The sequence below is a fragment of the Dufourea novaeangliae genome, unplaced genomic scaffold, assembly GCF_001272555.1.
Source record: "Dufourea novaeangliae isolate 0120121106 unplaced genomic scaffold, ASM127255v1 scaffold235, whole genome shotgun sequence".
NCBI classification, from domain to species: Eukaryota; Metazoa; Arthropoda; class Insecta; order Hymenoptera; family Halictidae; genus Dufourea; species Dufourea novaeangliae.
The window spans coordinates 316,678-341,836 of NW_015374123.1; the positions used below are offsets into that span (position 1 = coordinate 316,678).

The 25,159-nt window shown below is 32.8% G+C and overlaps 1 protein-coding gene across 2 annotated transcripts; it reads left to right on the forward strand.

The window, feature by feature from the left end:
• Nucleotides 1-3,236: 3,236 nt before the first annotated feature.
• On the forward strand, nt 3,237-23,385 carry LOC107191216 (aminopeptidase N). 2 transcript variants are annotated; one of them, XM_015580203.1, is made up of 15 exons: nt 3,237-3,390; nt 5,242-5,323; nt 7,332-7,588; nt 8,725-8,931; nt 9,034-9,189; nt 10,610-10,939; nt 11,728-11,878; nt 11,951-12,077; nt 12,869-12,959; nt 14,492-14,675; nt 16,333-16,552; nt 17,637-17,914; nt 19,215-19,414; nt 21,082-21,258; nt 22,821-23,385. In XM_015580203.1, the coding sequence occupies exons 1-15, from the start codon at nt 3,356-3,358 to the stop codon at nt 23,272-23,274; spliced, it is 2,949 nt and encodes a 982-aa protein (XP_015435689.1). In that variant the 5' UTR covers nt 3,237-3,355; the 3' UTR covers nt 23,275-23,385. The 2 variants fall into 2 exon arrangements, with proteins under 2 accessions (XP_015435689.1, XP_015435690.1); XM_015580204.1 differs by having other exon boundaries at nt 3,237-3,430; nt 22,821-23,384.
• The last annotated feature ends 1,774 nt before the right edge of the window (nt 23,386-25,159 follow it).

The following is a 25,159-nucleotide window of genomic DNA, read 5'->3' on the forward strand; positions in this document are numbered from 1 at the left end:
GTGATCAGCTTCCGGTTACCACCAATCAAGGAAACAAGGATCGCGTGCTGCGTCCGACACGACAAAAAGCAATCAGTCACGTGAACTAACCAAAGCGAACGAATGATCCACAGCGAGACGATTCTTTTTGAAACTGAAAGTTAAATTTGTGACCGCGATGGCGCGCTTCGTTGATGCAGGTGCAACGCAATTAGTCGTTCTACCTGTGATGCAATAGACGAAGACTGGCTCAGCAGTCAGAATGCAGCAGTTTGTAGCTCCCCACTTTTTTCAATCGTTACCTCGACGTATCACCACTCTTTGTTATCGTCACAGTCTTCTTCCTTTCCCTTTCCGTACGATATACATTATCAAACCTCAAATTACTTTTGTCCTGACACCATTACAAAAATCGCTTAAATCATTAATCTGTCGAATCTGTAAAATCCGCATTCGTCACTTATTGTGTATTATATCGGTCCATGTTATGTTAATGAAAACAATTTTCGAAAAATACTTGAAAATTGACCTGAGTAATGGTATCGATTGCTGTGTCGTTACTCAGAATACAATTCACATTCAAAGTGTGAAAATAGAAATATTATCGAATGCAAAGTATATAAATTACAATTAAGCCATTTTCATAATCACTGTCACATTTAACGCGGGCAGTTATATAGGTATCTTATTTTTCAATGCAATTTAAACATTTCCGATTGAAGAACCTAGATGTATTTGTATTTATTAGTATCAACGCAAATGAATAATCCTAGTTAGAGATAGATCTGATGATGAGTGAAGTTTTAGTAAAGTTTCAGATCGGTCTGAATTAAATCTAGAGTAGATTTGGTTTAGAACCGAGTTAGGTCTCAGTCAGAATCGAGGAACTAGTCTGTGATTCAAAATTGATAACATTACGCACTAGGTTTTTTTAATCAAAATTAAAAATAACTTTGTGATTTATTGGTGGATCACCATACTGATCTACCAATACTAGTACCATCTACTATGGTCTAAATTCATATTTATATTGCTTTTATCGTATATGGATAGTTTCTCTCTTCTTTACCAAACTGATGTATATCAAGCGAGATCAATTTTGTTTCAATACTTTGACTGTCGCGTAACCTAAATATGGATAACACGAATATTGCAAAGAAGCTGGATTATTTAATTACTGTTACAACATTTTTGGGTAAAATTCATATCGCAGTATTATTTAAAACAGGACCAAAAGCCCCTATTAACTATGTAGATATTTTCGACGACTCACCTACAAAAGAAAATAAATTGTGACTGGCTAGGTACGGCATTTTTCACTGCAGCAGTCGACGTGCAACAGGGAAGTTAAAGGATCACTTGAAAAGTACCCGTTACAAATAGCGTCGATAAACTACGAGCTTACAAGTTATCGTCAATTAAGAAGAAGCATAAGAGTCTCATAATAAAGACATTAAACAATTTTGAGAATGTTATCTTAGGAAGTTTTGTAGAAGAAATTTTTTATTACCCATTACAATAGCATTATCAGGTCCATATACATATAAACAGTTTGAGGAAACCATGTACGAAGAAAATGGAGAAACATCTCAAAAATGTTATTTACTTCTTTGAATTGCCTAATGTCAGCGAAGCTGAAGTAGACGAAGAATAGGAACGTGATTTGGACTAAAGTTATACAATATGAATATTGTACCTATAACAAGTAAAGACAAGCTACAAAGTATTTGTACTTTTTATACAAATAATTACAGCATTCAAAAGTGCCAAAAGACTTTTTCGTCAATAAAACATCAAGGTCACTTTAAAGATGACATCGAGACAAATTTAATCACATCACAGAAAGTTATTTTTTTTAATGATTTTCTTAGAACACCATTCTTAAATGTACCTAATAAGATCCTTCCAAGTAACGCATGAGTCAAACATGAAAGTGCATGATGGCGACATGCTTCACATATCACGTGTTCTACAATAAAACAATTACGCACAATGAACGAGAAGTCAAATTTATGACAAGTCTGTTTACTGTTTACATTTAGTTACCATGTGAATATACGTTCATGTTTGAGATACGAGTTAATAAACAATATTATTACATTTAAGAATGATTTTCTAAGCAAACTAGTAAAGACAGACAATTTGGTAAGAATCACTGAATTTTTTTCGATACTACTTACAATACGAGATAGAAAGAATTATACGGTGCCATTCAAGAAAGTGAAGGTGACATTGATTTTTTATCGGAGAAAAAGATTTCTGACAATATTTAATATTGCAATTCATTGCTGATTGATTACTGACTAACTCTGAAAAATCGTGATGATTATTACGATGAACACCCTGCAGGCCCAGTTTAGATGTATTTACTCATTAATGTGAACTCACGTATTTTGTTTTAGGTTGAAATTATGCTTATTTGCAGATAGTACGCTATACTTGAAACTCTAAGGAACCAAGTACATGAAAGTTTCGTTATAGTTTCACAGCCGAAACATATAAGACTAGCTTCGGACGGTTTTATACTTCTGAAACGCACTGTATACACCAGCAATAATAATTCTGTTTCTCGAATGAAAATCAGAGTACGAAACTCTTCGATAACTGTAATAAACATAGAAAACTAAGCACATAAATTATGACAGCAACATAATTGGATGACCTGATAAACTCACCTGTGGTTCATCAAATTAATTAAAATTTTATCCACCGCTGAACAGTACGAGTGACCCAGTTGCCCCACTAACGACACAGGAACCTCATCCACAGAAACATCCCATCAGTTCTAATTGAAATCTTACGCGTGGCCAAGATCGCCAGCTTTTCATCCATTTAAACCAATCCACAATGACCGCACGCAACGGTGCCATACACGAACAGGTTCACCGAATCACAATTTCCATTGACGCTTTCAGTATTGGCCATTGACGTTGGCTTCTCAGCCGTCAGCGACGGTTACTATTACGATTAGAGTCCCTTTTGTGACGTCTACCGCGTGGAATTGGATAATGGACGATCTACATATTACGCGGTTAAGTGGATCTAAACGATCTGAATCCGTGATTCGGGCTTGAATCGGTAATTACGTGGTCGTTCACGTTCACTCTGCTCGCCGGGCGACATTTTTTTTCCATCTTTTCACCCTGTTTTTCTTTCTTTGCTGCCAGTGGTGGCCATATTGGTGCACCGAAGAGGACGAAGAAGTTGAACAGTCGGCTCGGGGCCGCGTTCCTTGCCGGTCCTACGGTTTTCGCTGGAGCATATATCTTTGTCGGTGAATTGTATCAAGGTCACACCGATGATACCATAGATCGAAACCTTTGGTGATCGTTAGTTACCGTCTGTGAATTGATACTGTCAGAGCGTTCCCTACCGCATGCAAGTGCGGACGTGCTGGATGAGAATCGCGAAGTAAGCCTGAGTGTTTCATGGATTCTGAGCTGAATCGAAAGTATGCTATTTACTGTGATAGTTCGATTGAAATTGATATTTTTTTATGGAGGGTGACTTTGCGATTACAGTTGTGTCGATAACTAACGGGACATCTGTTGTTTTCGAAGAAAGTGTGATGTTTCAGAGGGGTTGCTGATTTCACAGAATTTTTCTTGCTTCGCGGTAGGCTGAGTATTCGCTAACGAGCTTTAACAGTCTCAAGACTGTGCATACTTTATATTTTTGATGATTCTGTAATCGTTTTTTTTAGTATTATTTCTTATTAGATGGGTATTCCGATACTTTAATTATTTGTTTTTAAAATATAGATAGTATTAGTTTGAAAAGAATCTTTCAGTCGGGTATCAGTATGACCGCCATTGGAATGTTAAATGACTTCACACTTCATTTGTTCGAATTTAGTTGCTACGGACAAACTAAAATTTAAATTTAACCTTTAATATCAGTGCAGGAAAGTAATTAAATATGTCAACCTTTGAACCATTGATGTAAAAATATTTTATTAGCATTAACAGTTGTTTCATAAGTTTAATGAGTACTACACACAATTACATCTTTCAGTCTTCTATCAGATTACCCGATACAGGCGTTAAGGATCATTCTACTTTGACTGCCGAAAATTTAAGCTACTTATTAGGGATTTTTTCCTCAGCAAATACAATATGTTTACGAAATACAGCTTTTTAATATTTATTGAACTACTTATGAATAATAATAAAAAGCATTTGCTAACATCATTTTATTATATTGTGTTTTAACATTGTTTCTTAGCATGAAAATGACATGTCAAAAAAAAAGTATCCGAAACAAGAAATTCAAGAAGATTGTTAATTGGTATGAGTGTGGCTGTCACAGGGGGCACAGTCATGTTTATATCTTTAATTTGGCATTCTTTTTACATAACAAAATGACCGAAAAAGTGCTTTTATTTGGAAAATAGAATAGAATTATTTTTGTAAGTAAATACTAAAAAGATGTACTTGATTTGCATACTAAAAAGTTGCTTTAAATTTTCGGCCGACAAAATACATAGATTGTACTTGTCATGTATTAATAATATTTTACGTACTTAATAGTACAAAGAATATACTTGAAAAAGTGAATATTCATTTTTTTGCTCATAATAATATTAAAAAACAAGTGTACAAAAACTATGGTACTAAGAATACGTAAATTGAATTCATTTTCTATGATAGTTCTTACTGTGTGCATAGTGTTTCACTCATTATAACTCCCAATTATAATGTAAAAACGACATATTGATGTCAACACTTATTAATGTTAATTTTAATGCCAATACTTTCTTTCAATATTTTATAACAAGCTAATAGATATAGAGCATTCTGTACATATTTACATTGTACTGGGCAAAATAATTTAAATGCACAGTATATCGATACTATTGATATTTTCCTTTCTCATTTCTATGCAAGTGTACAAGCTAAATTATTCGTATACACTAATATTAATAATATCCTTTTTATATACAATACTGAACACGAATAAAATAAATAAAAGTTACTGTACATCATTGTTAAAAGTTTCTCATTACTTACACGAATTTTTGGTATTTAAGGATGTGAAACACCCTACATATTAAGAATTTCTTTCGGTCTCACTTAATTTTAAGACAGTTCCATTTTCAATGTAAAATTTTAAAATATGAAATATGAAACGGTTAATCTCAACAAACATCCACGGTCTTCAATTACTAACGACAAAAGTGTTCTGAATTGAAATATAAAACTTGTCGACACCAGTTTCGTTTTACTGAATTCGTCTGAACGGTTTTATTTATTATTTTGACAGGAGAACGATGAGGTGGATAGCAGCAATCGCTGGACTGGTTTTCATTCTGGTCCTGCCACAGGATACTGAGGCCTTTCCCCATGTAAGCAATTAGTTTTAAGCATGATATTAATCAATTTCCGCCATAATCCGCTAATGTTATTTAACATTAATAAAATCGCAACTTGTTCTCCACGAAATTCTAAGTTTATATGAACATTACATTAAAGTGCGTCGTGAACGCTTTTCTAGTACGCCCATTTTCACTCACGGACAATTAAAATTTAGAAGTCATCTGCGCCCTTCGTCTTCGACATTTGAATCAGTGATTAGTAATAACTTATTACGGAAAAGTTCAATTCATTTCAATTTATTATTGTAAAGTTTCAATATGAATAACAATGGTGAAATTCAAAATCGAATTTTAGCTATTAAGGCCCTTAGGGGGAAAATGCCTGAGGTTTCCTATTAAATGTATAACAAATTTAATTAACATATTTCTATGAAACCAACGAACTTCATTTGTTCCTTAAATAATACACTATGGAATGGACATTATTAAATTAACAAAAATCAATGTAAGGAACTTAATTCGTTAATTTCTTCACGATCCTATGTCAACTTGAATTAAATCTTAGGAAAGAAGAACAGAAGATTGTATGGTACAATACTTTCTGTTCTCCACAATTTTTAGAAGTATTTTCGAAATCTGTGACAAGTCTCATGCAACTACTTTGTACAATTAATGCAGCAAATCCAATCGACTTGGGGTCCATTTTTGTCGCCATAATACCAATCACAAGCAATACGGAAATTATTCCTTAATGAATTAAGTAAGTTGTAACGTCTACTAGAATGGTACCCTACCCCGACATAATTTAGGCATCTCACCCCAATGTGTTGGGGAAGATGCCATGCTTGTTAATTAAGTCAAATTGTACGCCCATCATTTATGCAAATGTCTAATTAAAAATTTAATTAAAATAAGTTAAGTTTTCATTGAAATACAAAATATTAGACGGCAACAAAAAATTCTTATACACGCTACAATTTACAATATAATCATGTTCGAGACACACGTATATTGGAAGTGAAAACCAAGCAATATTTTAGTAACGGACATGACAAATGAACTTGTAGATACCATTGTGCTACCATCTACCGAATAAATTCTAAATTATAATCATTTGGCATCTTCCCCCAATTACCTTAAATTAAGATTAAAAATAAATACAAAGAAATTGAAGTTTAGTTCTGGGTGGTGCAATAGCAATTCTAACGGCTAAATTCGAATTTGAATCTAAATTTGAACTGTGAATTCAGATTTGAAGTTAAATTTCAACGGTCTAATTCAAAATTACAAATAAATTTTAACGTGCATGTTTAAAATTAAGAATAGTCACTTTTAATTTAAATTCAATTCCGAATTGTATACAACAAAGTTATATTGTTCTTTCCCGTACATTCTTGGAACGGTTTGCACATTCTGAAAGTACACATATTATATTACATGTACGTATACAGTAGACATTCCCGTAACGAAATTACTTCGGACACGTAATTGAGCGGATAATCGAATTTTCGAACAATAGAACACATCATTTCCTGATAGTAATATTCATGTACTTTGTAACAAAGGATAGAAATACTAATAATAAATATAAAGAACAATATCATTGTACCGTGTTAGGGTCTATGTTATATTTCCATCTTGATGATTCAAATCTTCTGTACTCAAACAAGAGATGGTTGGTTAATTGTTGGTTTCTGGCAGCAGTTTTAGTAACGTGGTTCTGTTTTCACTATTAAGTGTTCACGTATAATTTTACATTAAAATATTTTCAATAATCAATTAACACTCCATTATTCAATTAGAAAATTCTTGTTTTTATACTACAATGAGATTTTGTTTATCAAATATATATTTCGTAAAGTACAAATCATGGTACATAAACTACAAGACAAGTTTCTGTGTAAACAGTTCTAAAAGTACACTCGTACTGATCTCATTACGTATGCGAATAGTAGAATCTTGGAATAAAGAACTATTCTTATATGGAGAATTCGATAACAGAGAATTCTACTCTAATTCATTGTCGTTTGTTTTACAGTCAAAATGGAAACGAAGTATAGACCTAAACGACGTCTACCATTTCAAAGTAAATCAACAACGACTACCGGACAAAGTTGTACCAACTAGTTACAACCTGGAACTTCAGCCTTTCATAGGAAATGACAGATTTATGGGTCGAGTGCGAATCAACGTTATTTGGACAAACACCACCAACCTAATTAGTCTGAACGTTCATCCACATCTGGAAATCCGTCAGTCTAGTGTTACGATCACGGAAGGGTCGTTTGAAGAAAGGTCAGAATTCAATCAAACTTAAATTACTTTAAACGTTCAAGTACGACACAGCAAGCTGCTTGCATTCCATATCGAAGAATTTCGCGATATGGATCCGTGAAACCATTTCATAAATTCGGAATCGTCAGAATGCTAATTGTTACCTATACAATTATGAAACCGCAACTACTGCTGTAACCGTGAGGGGACAGTATTTTCCGATAGCAAACAAAAGAAAAATGCTTTTTTATTGAACATTTCGTCACTTTTCGACCAGATTCCTGCAGTAATTCGTGGAACTTAAACGGTTAATAAATTTTCTTATTTTTTAGTGACAACAAAAGGAAAACATTACCTAATATACAAGGTGTTTCAACAGAGATACTGATCCAATTTCACTAGAATTTACAATGGTTCTCAATTATAATATAGACAAAATGTCGAATTCTGTGCTACATGCTACTAAAGACAGTGGTTTCCAAACATCCCCAGTTCGTTGTGTTTCCAGTGTATTAAAATTTGTGTATACGTGACCGTCAGAATGTACCTAACATCTGCATTTACATTAGATTAAAAAAATATAAATAATGTATTACATTGAAGAAGTTACATATTTATTTGATTTTTCAATACTCAGAATTATTGGTGGCCACTATACAGTTTATCAGATCTTAGGATCAAATTGAAAACTGCCACCCCCATTTTCTGTTCTACGTTAATCTTTATACCAAAATTCACACACTTGACATTGCGAATGGAATTAGGTTTAGAATTAGCAGCATATATTCATCTTTTCATGAAATTTCAGACTGAGGTTTCAATAGTTGATCCGTTTAAGTTCCAGCTGCCAGCTTCTTATAAGTGAACTATCACCTTGTAAAGCAACGCTAACAACTTACACATTGCAAAATATTACTGTAAAACAACACATATGTAGTAGGGAGGCAGTCTTGTTTGCCTTAAAAATTTCGAATAATCTACGATCCTCCAAGACACGTCGACGCATACTTTGGGAATCACTAATTAAAGATTCAGTCTGATTTCGAACAAGATGTTTTCCTCCGAGTTTTTTCAGAACGTTTTTCCTTAATGGACTAATACTGTGTAGAAACACTATTGTTCTACGATATAAAATTCTGTGAATTTATTTTAAAAAGGGAGAAAGGATTGCCGCTTTTGGATGTCCACTTAGCGAAGCAAGAACTTCCAACAGAAAAAAAACCTTTATTGGTCATCCACCTTGAGGAGATGTTAAAAGAAGGCAGTGCTTGTAAGGTAGACATCACTTTCGAGGGGAAACTCACCACCAATGAAAGCAGCGGTTTATTTAAAAACGAGTACCTTGATTCCAACGGAAAGATACAGTAATTATGCTAACATTAAAAGCTCAATGTAAAACATTGGAAACGGTTCGCTAGAAACAGAATGAAGTAACTTTTCTATATACATTTTCACTTCTTATTTAGTCCATTCGTTGCTACCAACCTCCGATTGGACCACGCGCAGAGAGTATTCCCGTGCATGGACGAACCTCATTACAAAGCAACATTCAAGCTGAGTGTCTTGCGCCCGAAGAACATGACGGCTAGGTCAAACACCCCTCTAGAAAGCAGTACCGACGCGTAAGTAACTTATAAGTTAGAAATTATAATATTGAATTTTTCTTTGGTTTTTTCTTCTCATGCGATTTAAATGCAATGGCAGTCATCAACCCTCTAAATACTACGCCACTATAGGGGCTTCTCACTAATTGGGACACTTAAATATGAGACTAATTCATGGAGCCAAATTTTTCGTACCTACATGATTTTAATAGGGGTGTCCGAATACTGGTAATTTACAAGCTGAGCCGAACTTGGTTCGATTGCTCGAGTCCAGTCGAGCGTTTGAATTTTCCGAACTACTTGAAATCAACGAACTGTTTGAAAAAAATGCGAGCTACTAAAGAAACTCAAACGGCTCGAATATTCGAGCTCTCGTAAAGACTTCGATTTACTTGAAAATTAATTTTCAGCCTGTAAATGTTCGAATTACTCGAATATATTCGAACAGATCTCTTACTTTCGAGTTACTCGTAAATATTCGAACAGATCTCTTACTTTCGAGTTACTCGTAAATATTCGAACTGCTCGAATTACACGGAGCAGATAAAAGAAGAAAATTTCATTCAACGCTACGACTAAAACACTTTGAATAAAAAAGGTATCTTCTATTCGTCGGATAATTCTCACCGAATAAATTTATTTATTCGACGCTCGTCGAAAAATGATACTTTTGTATTCGAACACCGAATAACAAATCAAATTTTTCCCTCCGTTATTCATTATTCGAAATTTTTATTTAGATAAAAATTTTGCCCGTACAAAATTATTAACTGATTACGTAAAGGATGTTTGTTTTCGTGTTGAAAACATGAAAATACATCATACGCATTTAATTAGCCTCTTATATTTTTCTTTCTAACAATTAGATCAGTATTTGATAGTAAATAGCTAAATATTCGAGTAATTCGAGCAATTCGAATATTTACGGGTAACTCGAAAGTTAAAGATCTCCTCGAATGTATCGAGTAATTCAACAATTTTCGAGCTGAAAATTCATTTTCAAATAAATCGAAGTCTTACGAGTTCTCCAATATTCGAACCGTTTGAATTTTGCAAGTAGCTCGCACTTTCTTCGAACAGTTAGTCGATTTCAAGTAGCTTGAAGAATTCGAACGCTTGACTCGACTCGACCGACCGATCATTATTTGACTCGAGATTTGAGTTACTCGAATAATTCGAGTACTAACACAACTCTAGATTTTAAACGCTAGATTTCGAGACGTTTACTATTTTTACAATCCCTCGTGCATTTTGTAGCTGATTTCACGATAGAACATCCCGATCGATCGAAGTGTAATTTCGACTTATTTTTTAACAATGAATCAAGTAGCATTTCAATCAGATATTTACAAAAACTTTTGGCTTTTGTTCAATTAGTAGTTACTAAAATATTCAGTGAACTTGTGTCGTATGGTAATTTTTTCTGAATTTCATACAGAGTCGGAAAGCCGGATCAAGTCTGGGACCACTTTGAAGAAACACCGCTAATGTCAACGTATCAAGTGGCTTTAGTCGTATCGGACTTCGAAAGTATTTCTCCTACAAAAGAAGTGAACGAAATGAACGGAAAGAAACTGGAAATTAAGGTTTGGAGCCGGAAAGAATACTTGGACGCCTTGAAGGATGTGCCCGATAAGGTGGTCAGGATCATGAATTACTTGCAAGATTATTTCAACAGCTCCATTGAGTTGCCAAAACTCGACTTAATGGCGATTCCACTATATAGTGCTACTAAAGCTTCTGACAGTTGGGGTTTGATGCTTTTCAAGTACGTATCGTTCCTATTATACTTTTCTACAGATATATTAAGTTGTCCGGAAATAAATTGCAGTTTTCAACGGGAAAGTTCAATATACTTCAACTCAGCATTATTAATCGAAATAAATAATAACCTTTAGAATCAGTAACTTTTCAAGTATATGTTACAATCTGCAATTTAATCTTTCGCACGCAGTACTTAGCCATAGACACTCAGCTTGTACCACAAGACGACGTAAAGTCATTTTTGTTTCGCATAACGCGTAACAATTGAAAATGACAAGCAAAAAATTTTAAATATCCATTAACGAACAAGCTTGGATACGACAAACCTACAGCTACGAGGCGACCAATCAGCTATCAGGGAAGAACTTCTACTCTTATAACAATTTAACCAATGAAGGATAATTTAATTGCTTTGCAAATTTTCGTACTGTCACATCTAACTGAAATTTTTAGTCGAAACGTATCATTTACGGTGTCAACTGTAGTAAATCGATCCACATCACTAAAAGTATTTATTACGTTGTTGCCTTTATTTGTATCGTAATTAACAGAAAGGCAATTCGGTGTGTGAAATACCCATAAAGGCTTGCTATTATAATTAATTGCTTCTTCTTATTTAACATGCGTACGGAAAAAATCACATTAGTTATGTCACGATTTAATAGATCATTGTATAATCAACTGTCAAAGAATTATCTTTAAACCCGACAAAGAGACTCAAAGCAAAACATGTAGATAAATTATTTTTTATATAACGTAGGAGTAATTGTATAAAGTTATTCTTGATTGCAGAGAAAGTGAACTAAGCAGTCCTTCTTATTGGAACACAGCCTACGAACTTCTTTATCAATGGATCGGTCAGCTCATTACGCCATACCGTTGGAGCGATACACCAGTCAATAAAGCACTCAATTCATTCTTAGCTTCTATGGCAACGGTGAATGTAAGCGTGATTATTTATACTTACGAAGATTATGGTGAAAAAGGAAATAGAAAATTAAGTAATTTGTTACAGCTTAACCCGGAAGAAATGGAAGGAAAGTGGCCAATGACGATATTATATTCCCTGTACTACGAATTCGGAAAGACTGTGCCATTCTCAAGAGTCGCTGGAATTAGGAACGAAGCAACGTCATCGAAAAGTGCGTTTCAATTGGATTCTTTAAAAATCTCAATTACGTTTCTTTGAATAAATATTTAACAGTTTTAAATTAGTATAGATACAGTACGTCCTTTCAATTCATTTATATCTGACGTATTTTAGAACATGAGTTGATCTGCGTTCCCTTACGTTATACATATACAGGATGTTCTACCTAACATTATCACCTAATAATTTGTGTTATATTGAACATGTCATAAGAATATTCTTTACTAAAGTTGCACAGTTTTGTGGGGACCAGTGTATAATAAAAATAGTTTTATTCTGTTTGGAGGGGGTAATGAGATGCGAAGGTTAACTTTCTTTTTTTTTAATGGAATGTTATATTCTTTTTCGATATCCTATAGCCACTGTAAAAACGAATTCAGCGACCTTCAACAATTAGTCGTTCAAGGTCACTAAAGGTCGCAGAAAAAATGTTGATAAACAAGTTCTAAAAATTCGAAGATTAAAAAAAAGAAAGTTTTTAATGTAATTTATTAAATGTACAGTTTTCATTACTTTTTCTAGTATGAATTACACAATGGCTTTCAATTTCTGATACTTTTCATAATTTTGTCTCTTCCAATGAAGAACGACAGTTCTTCAAAGTAACAGAATTTTATTTTCCAGAAATATCTGAATAATGTAATATCCATTATCTTCAAACAAATGATCTTCGATAAAAAAAATTGTCAAAGCAATTCAAATGAATAAATTAACTCAAATTGAATCAGTAAAAAGGAATAAAAAGAAAGCAAAATAATAATAATTGTTTTCTTTTTCCTGCAGAGGAACTGATATTCCGGATGTTCAATTATACCCTCGGAGAAGACCTGTTCCAAAAAGGAGTCAGAAATTTCATTCAACAGGAATCGAACAGGTAGTAATTGTTTTCACCTATTAACCGGGAGACAGACGTAAAATAGAAGTAGCTTGAACTCTGAGCGTTAAATTACGATCTTGACCTAATAACTGTCGAAAAATAATGGCATCGAGGTCACGTAATCACTTTAGGAATAGAGTGTAGGTGAAAATTCTTATCAAATTCTATTGCATAATTCAATTACTCTTAGAAATTTTGTTGCACATCACAAGTTGAACTTGTGAAATTAACGAAATTTAATTCATGGCCGAGAAATAAAAATATTTCTACTTTTTATACGAATTATAAAATAAGCTAGATGTGTGTGCAAGTTGAGACTTTCAAATATTATTTTCATCGTTAGACGATTCATTACATTAGAAATAAGCTTTTATTTCTTTATTTTTCACACATCTGTATACGCTACAAGTATGCCTATGAGATCTACATTCCGATTATAAGTTCTTACACTACCGCTCAAAAGTTTAAGATCATTGATCATATATCAGCATTTTTAATACTAGAACTACCAAGCAAGTCAATATGACTTGTCGGTACCTACACTCTTACAACGATGATTAAAATGTTATAACATTACATTTTCTCAGATCTTTTGCAACTTTTATTACGATATCTAAGCGAAGAAATTCGTTCATTTATAAATTTGTAAATTTTTAAAAGTTGTCATGTTTATCGACCGATTGATATAGACATGCGTTTATCGTTGGACGTTCTAGTGTTAAAAGAACGTAACATAAATTAGAAAGTTTTCAATTTTTCAGCAATATCATCTGTCAGATGGTATTGTTAAAAAGCACTGCATTCGAACTATTATGTTATCTTTCATTTGGTTGATACTGAATAACAATGGAAAATTAGGAAAACTAACCTATAATTCTTGTATTCTATTGAATTTTAATTATCATTACGTTATTAAGAAGCATATAATTCTACTTAATAAAATACTACTAACATTTATAACATCGAAACGAAAGACGACATGCTTAATGTTCTGTTGCACTACATTTTGTTTATTGTAACCGGTTTGTACTTACACAATTCGCGTTGGCACAGCAAAAGCATATTTTCAATTTTGCATGTTTTAGCATCAAAATAGGTTCATACTGTGAAGAAAATGTTAGAGAATATGTGTATTCAATGCTGGGTCAGTTGGTTGAATATTATTTAAGTTACGTACCCCGGCGTGAAACACCTTTTAGCTCACAGGCTGCACATATAACTATAATATTTATGGAGTTGTCGTGAAAATAAAAATTTTTTTATTCGGTTTAATTGTACAATAAAGTAATCTCAAAGTTTCAAAGAAATAGGTTTAATATTTTATTCACAATAAATTCCCAAAAATTCGTTCGTTTTTAACTATCTGCATCAGGCTCCTGCTTTAATATACTCTGGCTTTGGGGACCAGATATTAATTTGAAAATACAGTAATTTTGAGTAGTACACAATGGTTGCTTCCCGGTTATTCGTGTCGGTGCCTCACTTCGACTTAATTTTACTGTAATCTCTTCTATGAAAATTCATTACAGTAACCAGCGAACATTCTTCATAAATGACATCTATAACCGACTGAACGACGTAGCGAATGAAACGAACAGCTTACCGCCGGGTCTAACGATCACCAGCATCGCAGAACCGTGGGTCACTCGAGATAGAGTGCCGTTGGTCACGGTCATACGGGATTATGAAACTAAAATGCTCAGCATCAGCCAGGTAGGTGCACTTACGTTGGTAAGCTTATCGAACAAAAGCCCCGCTACTTCCTTCAGGGACGCCGAAACCGGAACAATCATACGATTTTCGCACGGATAACAGAGCGATCTCAAGGAGACGTAGCGCGATAAATTTGTTTGTGAACGTTATAAATGAAATCTGTTTCTATTTAGCTGAAAAACTGTTCCACGATGACACATGAAAAGTTGTTTTTTTTTTTACATTCGTCATAGATAAAGGTATTTTTCCTTTTGTGCTTACGTTCCGAAACGGGAAGTTTGGGCGACATTTTGCGACCAAAAGATGACGAAACTACATAACAGAATTAATGATAGAAGAATAACAAACCAGTGATACTCGTTTCTGAATCTACAGTGGGTGAAAGGGTTTCCGCACAACAATATTTGAAATCTATATGATACGATTGGAATAAATATTAATCAAGCATGTATATTTTGTTTCCAATTGTCTATGTATACTACATATTAAACTAATTCGTTTCTAATATATTTCCGACAATATAGTTTTCTTTATAGATTTAAATGTATTCAGATTTACTTTCATGAAAAGGAATTTATCGTCATGTAATCGAATATGTAGTTGTAGCAGAATGATGAAAATATGGGTAAATATGGGTTAAACTATTTCTTAGATAAAGACCATGACAGAAACGACTGAAAATCAATGAAATATTTTTTGATACCTCATCCTTCTACGAATTTACAGTAAAATTTCAACTTAACGTTTGGCGTGAGCTTGTTGCGAGATGCTCACATGTGAATGTGATTCAAAATAGGCGGATGCGCGATTACGAAAACAATAATACAATGAGAAAGGTGTCTACCCTTGAAGTGAAAAAAAAATTCTCTCTTATCTTTAGAGCCAGCATTAAAGCTATTTTAAAGAAGTGTATAAACTGTAATCGAAATGAAAACTAAGCAACTGACAACCTTGATTGTTGGTTCTATTTGCATATCGCCTTGCGCCATTGATGATTACTTTAACAAACATTTTAGTCCCTGAAGTTACGTATTTTACTAGGATGATGTTAAAAGTATTCAGTAAGTTTCTGCGCAGGGTACTTCTAGTAACTGGGCCAAGCTATAGCTCTGTTCCAAGTGAAGTTAAGAATAACAGAGGAAAATTTTACATTGTTTAACAAGCTCCTCGGTGCATCTCATCGGTGCATTTGCAAACTGCAATTGCACTTTTTCCTTAAATGGAACACTATGATTTTTTTGCACAAATTGTAATAAAGCTGCACCCAATATATTAATTGACTCTTACACAATCAAGATATGTCCGTTTATTAAGATGAGAAATAATTCAAAGAAATATCGTAATTGATATAGCTGTAATAACAGTTAATATATAGTAAATAGGAAATATGACACTAATAAAACATATAATGGAATAAAATTGTACTTAATTCAATTATATATATACGTAATTTTATTATGTTTGGAATTAAATTAACAGAAAACATAATCGCACAAAATGATACGTAATTTCCAAATTACATAATTTTTCATCAGATTTTCAATTACTTTTACACAAATTAGTGTTATAGTCTTACTAACTTGAGAATGTGATTAATATTACAATTTTTATATTAATGGATTAATGTTATTCATACTATTTGTATTAATGTTCACAGAAAGTCTACCTTAGGGAGAGTCTACCTTACACACCGCAAGCCTCGACGCCTAAGATCTCCTATCAATGGGATATACCACTCGTGATGGTGTCGCAAGAAAAATGGGAATTTTACAAACCATGTCCTCAATGGCTCACGAAATCAAATGAACCGAAAAATCTCACTGTTCAAGACATCACTGACAAAAATAACTTCATCATTGTCAACCCTGAAGAAATAGGTAAGAGAACTGAATAAATTACTTAGATTAAGGAATTTTATTTTATTACTTTTAACAGTTATTATATAATGATGAAGGTATTGCATAAAAGATTATTTGTTAGATGAAACATACGCAACTATTAAATATACAAATGAAATTGTTCCATTTAACGCAATAGAACTAAACGAAAGATAATTTATAGATATATTAAACTGACTACGTAAAATATATCGATAGGCAATAGGAAACCAGGAAATGGAAATACATATAAGGAATGGTTAAAAACTTTTTTATTTAGATTCTTCTCTTGAATTATCTGTGTTCCTTTATTCAATAACACGCTTGTTTAACAAATCATTCATTAAACTAGAATTTTGTTTAATATTAAATAACGTATGTACTTAAAGTTTCGAGACTATAATTAACTTATAAATTACACGAATGAATTCAATGAGGGCGCTTGCAGATCATTACATTACTTGTGAAATTATCAATATTTATTTATTGGATACCAATTTATAATAGTTATTAGATGAAAGATCTATTTATCTAAATAAATTTTCTAATTGAGACGTCTAGTAATCCGACAAATCGGTGAGAACGCGAAATTGGAAATGGCCGTCATCCACACCGATTTCCAAGTAATAATCTAAACAAAATTTTTATCTTATCTGTTACTTACTCTGTTCTTTTATCTTAATGACCATTATTTGATGAATAATTTATTAGATAAGTAAATTACGTTGAATAATTATGATTTACGACATTTAACGTAATCAGAAAAACGAATATATTCTTCTCATCACGAGTAGAATTTCTGTATTCTCAATCATTCTGTATTGTTTCATATTATTACTTCAAATAACAAATTATATGAAGAATAAGTTATTTGAAAGTAATTAACTATGAAGTAAAATTTTCAAATTTATTTTCGTATCTGTTCGTGCCCACTAAATATCCTCGTCTGTTCATTGAAGTAACCATATATTTTCTTTTATATTAATTATACCCTTTATACCCTTATTACCCCATTATACCCTTTTAAATTAAACGTGTATACCTAATTCTAATCGAAATGCATTTAAATAAAATTGCTTTATAGGATTATTCCCGGTAAATTACGACCCCTGCAACTGGAAAATGCTGTCACAATATCTACGATCTCCCAATAGGGAAACAATTCCTGCTTTAACCAGAGCGAAACTTCTTCATGATTCCTGGAATCTAGCATACGCTGGTGAACTTTGCATCGGAATAGCGTTGAATATGACTCTCTCTTTAAAAGAAGAACGAAGCCACGTAGTTTGGGAACCTGTCTTTATGATGATCGATCATATTGGAAGACGCATTGAAGGATCTGATGTATACCCTAAATTTGAGGTGAATTTGTAAACAATGACAATATTTAAACGTCGAAATTTAACCAAACTTTCATTATGTATAAATTTTTCAGGATATCGCAGTACATTATAAATAATTGCATGTGTTTTAACAGATACGCATTACAGCGTTGACTGTTATGCTGGCCATGAATCGTCGTTACCATTGCATTTAAAGGGGAATCTCGTGTGACTGATATTAATGAATTTAAAGCAAAAAACTTGCTATTGCTAGTTTTAGATTGAACTTCTTTTGTTTCGCGTAGAAGCTTGTTATTCTCTTCGACGATGAAACTCCTATTGGTGTACACTGTGCAATCAGTCATAGACATCTAATTGCAGAAAACAAAAATTTTTTTTAAAGTTAAAAAGTTAACGCTGGGATTGAACCGAATTCAAAGAAAAAACATGAAAAATTGAAAAAGTTATAGCGTTTGAAAGGCAAATTAGCTTTTTTCCCTAAATAAATTTAGTTTCGTATTAATGAAAAAAATATTATAAATAAAAATGAAACTAACACTTTGAGGTTCAGTACCTCCAGAAATATATAACAAATAAAATGAGCTTTGTCTGAAATTGATCACTCCATTCAGGAGTTTCTGAAAGAAGCGAAATAAAATTTTGTTGTAGACCAGTTGATTTTATATCAAGCAATTAAACTTTTGACATTACCTGTTGATATGCGTGACTGTTGATTTTATATCCGGTAACTATATTGCTAATTTCATATCAGGTCCCTCGAAATTTGGTTCGTCTTTTAAATCTGGGAGAGATGTCTAAATTATTTACATATATGTTATAAACACACGATAAATTTTTACAAATATTGTAATGCAAGGAACATAGAACAGTCATCGTCACATTCCGTCAATAATATCTGGATTGTCTAGTACTATTTTTAATATTCAATTTAACGCATCTTGCAATCACTTGTTCATACATCCACCGCGTATACAGGGTGACCCATTTAAATCGAAAAATATTTCAAATAAAAGTTGAATAGTTTCATGCGAGAAATAATTTGATATTAATTTGATACAGCTGTTAAATGTCATGTAAAGTACTTTTATTATTGAAAATTCTTTAAGAAATTACTTCACTACAGTCTACAAAATAATATAAGAAATTTTCATGGGACCATAAAACACGTAAAACCGTTTACACCAAAAAATACACGGAATTTCTAACCGATGTGATATAATTCTTCTAATAATGTTTGTAATGATCTCATTTGTTTAAAATCGAAATTCTCAACAGAATTCACACAAGCGAATAATTTCTAAAAAAAATTGCTGTTTCAGGCGTATATACTTACCCTCCTGACGCCTCTGTATGTGGAGCTCAATGAATCCGTACAACCTAACGAACCATCTTGGAGAACTCATATGCGGAGTCTGGCGAAGCACTTCCTCTGTCGTGCTGGTTACAAACCATGCGTTAACGAAGCCAGAAACCAGTATAAGAAATGGCTGACCGACGACGATCCGGACAAAGGAAATCCGTTCGTATTTTACTTCCTTAATATTTTTTACATACATAGTTGACTGTCTTTCTAAGCTTGAGTCATCGTATCAAAGGTTCTGTATGATGTAAGACATTGACTTGCATTAGATGTTTATCGATGATGACGTGCAGAGTCATCTAGGAATATCACACCGTACTATCACTAGGCCAAACAAGGGAGTTAGAAAGTTTGTTTTCAAACATCCGGTTTGTAACCTTTTAATCTTTGGACTTGATAGAAAAATTTCGTTATAAATCAAATATACTAAACAACTTTCAATTTGAAATTAATCAAACATACATTGATTAATTTTAGGGGAGACCAGGGACAAACGTAACAATTTTTCCTTTTGAGTTTGTAACTTTTGAATACAGTTGAATTTTAAAAAAAAATTCTTGTACGACGAGAAACCTTGATTATTGGCCAACACAATCAAACTTTAAAACTTTAAAATAATATTATACTAGTTTTTTTGAAATAAGACTTTCTTTAAAATAATTCATTTGTTACTTTCGTACCTACCCCTAGGGATGATTGTAATACCGCATCAAGATTGAAACAAACCAACTAAAAAGAAAGATGCATTTAAGTGATATTTTTATTTAATCTATAGATAGACATTGACATAAATGAAAAGATGAATATAAACATAAAAATAATATAAAGTTTTAAAAATTTTTGAATGCAAACATGTATGTAGTATTAACATTCGTTATTACCACGAGTCAGGAATGTATTCTTCATACTTTATTGCCAACTCGGAAGCCAATATTTTTACATCTTATTTTGCCATACCGTAATTGATAGCAGATAAGTACAACAAATAATATTGCAAAACTATTTCCTCTTCGTTGGAAAACAGCCTTTTTGTCAATGTATGACAAACAGAAGTCATTATCATGAAAAATGTTATATCTACCTGAAAAAGAATTCATTATTTAATATAATACAAAGACCTTCATAGGATTTTGTGGAACTGAAACAAAAGTTACAAAATTGAAAGAGATAATGCAAACTTGCTTTTGGCATATTACAGTGGACACTAACTATATTACCACTAAACATATTGCCACGTGAGGCACTTCCCCTTCACACGTACTTACGCGCAGCAAATTCGCTCTCCCACCACGTTGCGTACGCCGGCGTAACAACACGATTCAGCTTTTGCGCAGGCGTCGAGGCCGAGACTACAACGGTAGAACTTATCATGGCGGAGGCTCTGAACTCATTGCCATTTTACTCCACTACAGCCCCGACCATGGCAATATAGTTAGAGTCTACTGTATTTCAATAAGGTAGTCGTATTAGGAAAACCGCTTACTGCTGCGTGCTGGTGACAACTGAGATGGAGGACAGATGGAATTTGTGTATAAAGATGGGAGGAGAGGACTGTTGGGCGATTGGCATTTGTTTTATAACAGTTGGTACGTTCGTCCCGTGTTACGTTTGTCTCTGGTCTCCCCTGACAAATATAAAGTCACGAAATATTATAGCTGAAATTGTATTATCCACAGACCACGAAGTTTTTGTTTTCACATAGAAATTTACGTCAAAATTGAAAGACTATATTATTTCCCATTGCAGGGTCCCATTTTTTTTCATAAAGAAGACGGTTTCTATTTTTTAATAATGTGCAGTTCTCGTTCTTTTTTGTCTCTGTCTAGGGTCGCCAATGAGTTTCTTTGCCCAGTGTTCAAATGGGGCACTGAAGAGGAGTGGGAATTCGGACTTCAACGAGTCATAAACTTCCCACAAAACAGCCCCGAGAGGAAACAAAATGAGCGAACGTACCTGTTGAAGAGCCTATCGGGCTGTCCAAAAGACAAGTATAAAATAAAAAGGTATATCAACTTTCTTATCCATAATGTATTAAATGTATCAACGTCGGTGAACGTAACTTCATGAATAAATTGTGCATGTGAAATTGATAAAATGTATCTAAGAACATCGAATTACACGAATTAATCTGTTTTTTAATTCTCGTCGTATGAATTGAATCGATGCAGCTTTTTCGTAGAATATTATTTCACGAGCAATTACTGAAAATGTAAAATCTAAGGCTCTAAATATCTTCAAATTGAATACCTGACATATTCGAAAATTTCGAGTCATTTGATTGGTAGACAACAGACAGCTAACATGCATATGTCCGTAAGAGAATTATGAAACTACAAGAATGCTGCGAACGTACACTTCGTGTATACTATACTTGATTGAAATTCATAGCAAATTTTCTTGGAAGCAAAGTAACTTCGAAATTTTATTCCATATTTTCATCTCATTTTTTCGCAGAGAATCACTACCTTTCCGCTTGCACCACGAATTATGGGACATCCTATATAATACTCACACTGTAGCCCACCTTCTTCCGCATTATTACAAAGGCATAGACGTTCGTATTTTCACTATAGTTTGCAATGTTAACGTCCATAAAATCGGATTACTTAACATCGTGTGATGAACAGAAAGTACTCGAAAAAGATTCTAATCATCCCATCAATTAAAAATTCACATATTATTTGGCAGTATAGCTCACATTTTTTAAATAATTATAAAGAGTTCGAGCCTATCTCTAGTCTAGATTTGAGTCTATTTAAAACTGGTTTTTTTCAAAGTAGTCGTTAAGTGTTCAAATACTTGATCCCTTCACAGTTTATGTTACTGAGAATACGAACTCGGTTGTTACTTAATTTCACGAGTTCTGGAGGTGGAGCTAGCAAAATACTCCTATTGCCCTTGTCACCCCCCCCCCCCGACAAGATTTTTCTACCTTTATATAATAGTTATCTATATACGCCAATCTGATAGTGATGATGATTGTCTGCTTAAAGATAGTTAATCCAATTCTAAGTGCTTTGAGGAACAAAGAAAATTGAAGATTTCGAATATGATAAATACGTAACACAAGAAAATAATTCCTCTTTATATTTATGTGAATGTCCTATGATTCATTTGACTCAAATGTTTATATATGAACCTTTGAAAATTATTTATATTTGTTAATAGTTATGTCATTGTCAACGACAACATTATCCTGCCTTGTCAACTGTATCAATCACCATGATTCCCTCTTTTTATGTTACCCCATAAAGACAAACTGAAATCATTAGGATAATTGCAAATAAGTAATATAGAAGTTCAGAATTCACTAAATTTTCTTATGTTACCATTTTTATTACATTGTCTTACCTCTTTATTCAATAACATGGGTGTAGGCAGACAAGAGAAAAGGGGGCATTTGCCCCCCCCCCTACCACCCTCCCAAGGAAAAAAGAGAACACATAAATATTATGAAATTCACCTGAAGATAAATTTGCCTCCCCCGTCCCTCCCCGACTGATAACCTGGATACGCCCATGTTGATTAATTATATTGTAAGGTTACATGAATAATAATTATATAGGTTGTTGAATGTGACGATTCTGGATCAAAATGGCAACTTCACGGACTCCGATATTCATCTTATATTCAGCACGTTAACCGGCGGTGCAGCTGGTTACACTACTCTCTTTAATTTCTTGAACGACCATTGGGACGTTGTAAAACAGCGATTCAAGGACAAAAGGCATCTTTGGAACGGAATAATAAATTCAGCGACCTCTTCTTTCAACACCCAAGAAGGTCTGGAAATGGTTTCCGATTTGTACACGACTCGTCAAGGTGAATTCGACACTGCTGATCATATAATTGAAGAAGCATTAAAAATCATTAAACACGAAACGGAATGGAGCGAGAAGAATCTTCCAGTAATTGACGCTTGGATTAATGAAAACTTACAGTCCGAGGAACTGGAAGTGCTTCAGACATACACAACGACTTCCGTTCCGGGATCTTCTGTTCCTAATATATATAAATAAGGGTATGATTTTTAATTTAAAGTAATTATTAATAGAGACGTAAATGTAGATTTACTCTCAATTTCCTTCGAAATAACATGATTTATTCAAAAAGGGAATAAAATGTTCAATATTTGGGATTCAAAAATTAAGTCAATAAACACATAATTTGTCTGTTTCTAATATTTCGTCTACGAAATTTCGAAAGTTGCTACCGGGGTGATCACATTTTAGAATATTCAAAATTCAATAAAGAAACTTGTACATTGATACAATTTATGAATTTATTATTTATAAAAGTTTAAACCACTTTACAGTATGCAAATTTTGTTTTTCATTCGTAGTTTAAATCTACAAATAATTAATCTGATACGCTACTAACATTAACAAGAGTTATATAAGAATGTAAATTTGGATTATGAAGAAAACTTTCGAATTATACTGTTTTATATAATATTAGCATGGTTTTGTATTGTATAGTTTGTTTATTTATAGAAAAAAGCTTTTGCAGATTTATAACTGCTACCAAATGTTTATATAATACTTAGGTTTAGTGAAAAATTGTGTAAATTGCAAACAATAAAAGTCTGATATACATTCCTAATGTTAAAACGTGGTGAAACAATTGTTAACTGTATTTTAAATATTACTAATGAATTTAGTGGTAAAAAAAATGTATTAAATATAATAATAAAAACGTTGAAGTGCTTTCAATTCATATTTTAGATAAGTATAGATATAATAAACATTTTACTTCTTCTTAAATATTTATTACATGAAAATTGAAATGACAATACGGGTTATTTCAATGTTCTCGTAATTCATATTTTACTGTTTTACTAATATTTAGTATATAACATCCAAAACTTATAGAGGGTGTTAATGAAAATATGGGACACTTTCACAGAATATTAATGCGAAATGAAGTCGTTTATTCAAATTTAAGACAAAAATCAAGAATGACAAAGTTTCTGTCAAGACATTCTTTTTTTTATTATTAAGTGTTCACTAGCGAGATGGTGTACTCTTTATACTAATTAAACAGTCGATTCCCAGCTGATATATGAAATCGATCAATGACGTAATTAAAATTATGAATGAAAACCAAATGAATGGAACTAATGAATGAAATGAATGGAAATTGAATGTATGTACATATAGGGTGGTCGGTTTGTCTTTTGCATCTGAAATATGCTCTTTTAGGATTAGAGGCCATTGCCTTTGGTAGAATTATTCAACTCAAAGGTGTATATATTATAATTGACAGAACATCAACCACAAAATCACTTTTTTTGTCAAAATTTCAAACTTTTATGACCGTGTTACCCTTTTATTGTGCAGATGATAAATTATTGTCTCTGCAGAATCAAACAAGTTATCACTTCAATGCTTATCACACGATATTTTACATCTAAATTTCACTATATCAGAACAACAGATATCAGAGGAATGCTAGTGTGTACATTTCTTGTAGACTATTTCTTTTGTGTGTCTGTCACTATCTTACCGTTTCCGAAGATATCTTGAAGTCCAGGGCAATAACTTTGAGCACGTGTTTTAACAATGTTAAAATAAGTATTCTTGCGACTATACTAAACCACAAATTTTATGCTGTTTTTAAGAAATAAAGACTATTCCAATAATTTGTGACGATACACCTTCTATTTTGGAAACATTGAAGCTAACAAAAATCTAATTTTTCACGTTCAAGATCATTTCAAGGTAATACAATTATAACTTGCTGAATTTATCATAAAATAATTTATAATACTGCATAGAAAAAATTAGGTCTTATGAAACCAACAAAAATTTAATATTTCACGTTCAAGGTTATTTCAAGATTCTAAAATTATAGCCTGCCGAATTTATGTTGGAATAGTCTTATAACTTTGTGTGGAAAAAATGA

Bases quoted from the DNA above. Each gene is read 5' to 3' on its own strand.
- LOC107191216 (XM_015580203.1), top strand. From the start codon at position 3,356: ATGCAAGTGCGGACGTGCTGGATGAGAATCGCGAA. The intron at 8,932-9,033 runs GTAATTATGCTA...CTTCTTATTTAG, and splicing joins GATTCCAACGGAAAGATACA to TCCATTCGTTGCTACCAACC. The intron at 12,078-12,868 runs GTGCGTTTCAAT...TTTTTCCTGCAG, and splicing joins CGAAGCAACGTCATCGAAAA to AGGAACTGATATTCCGGATG.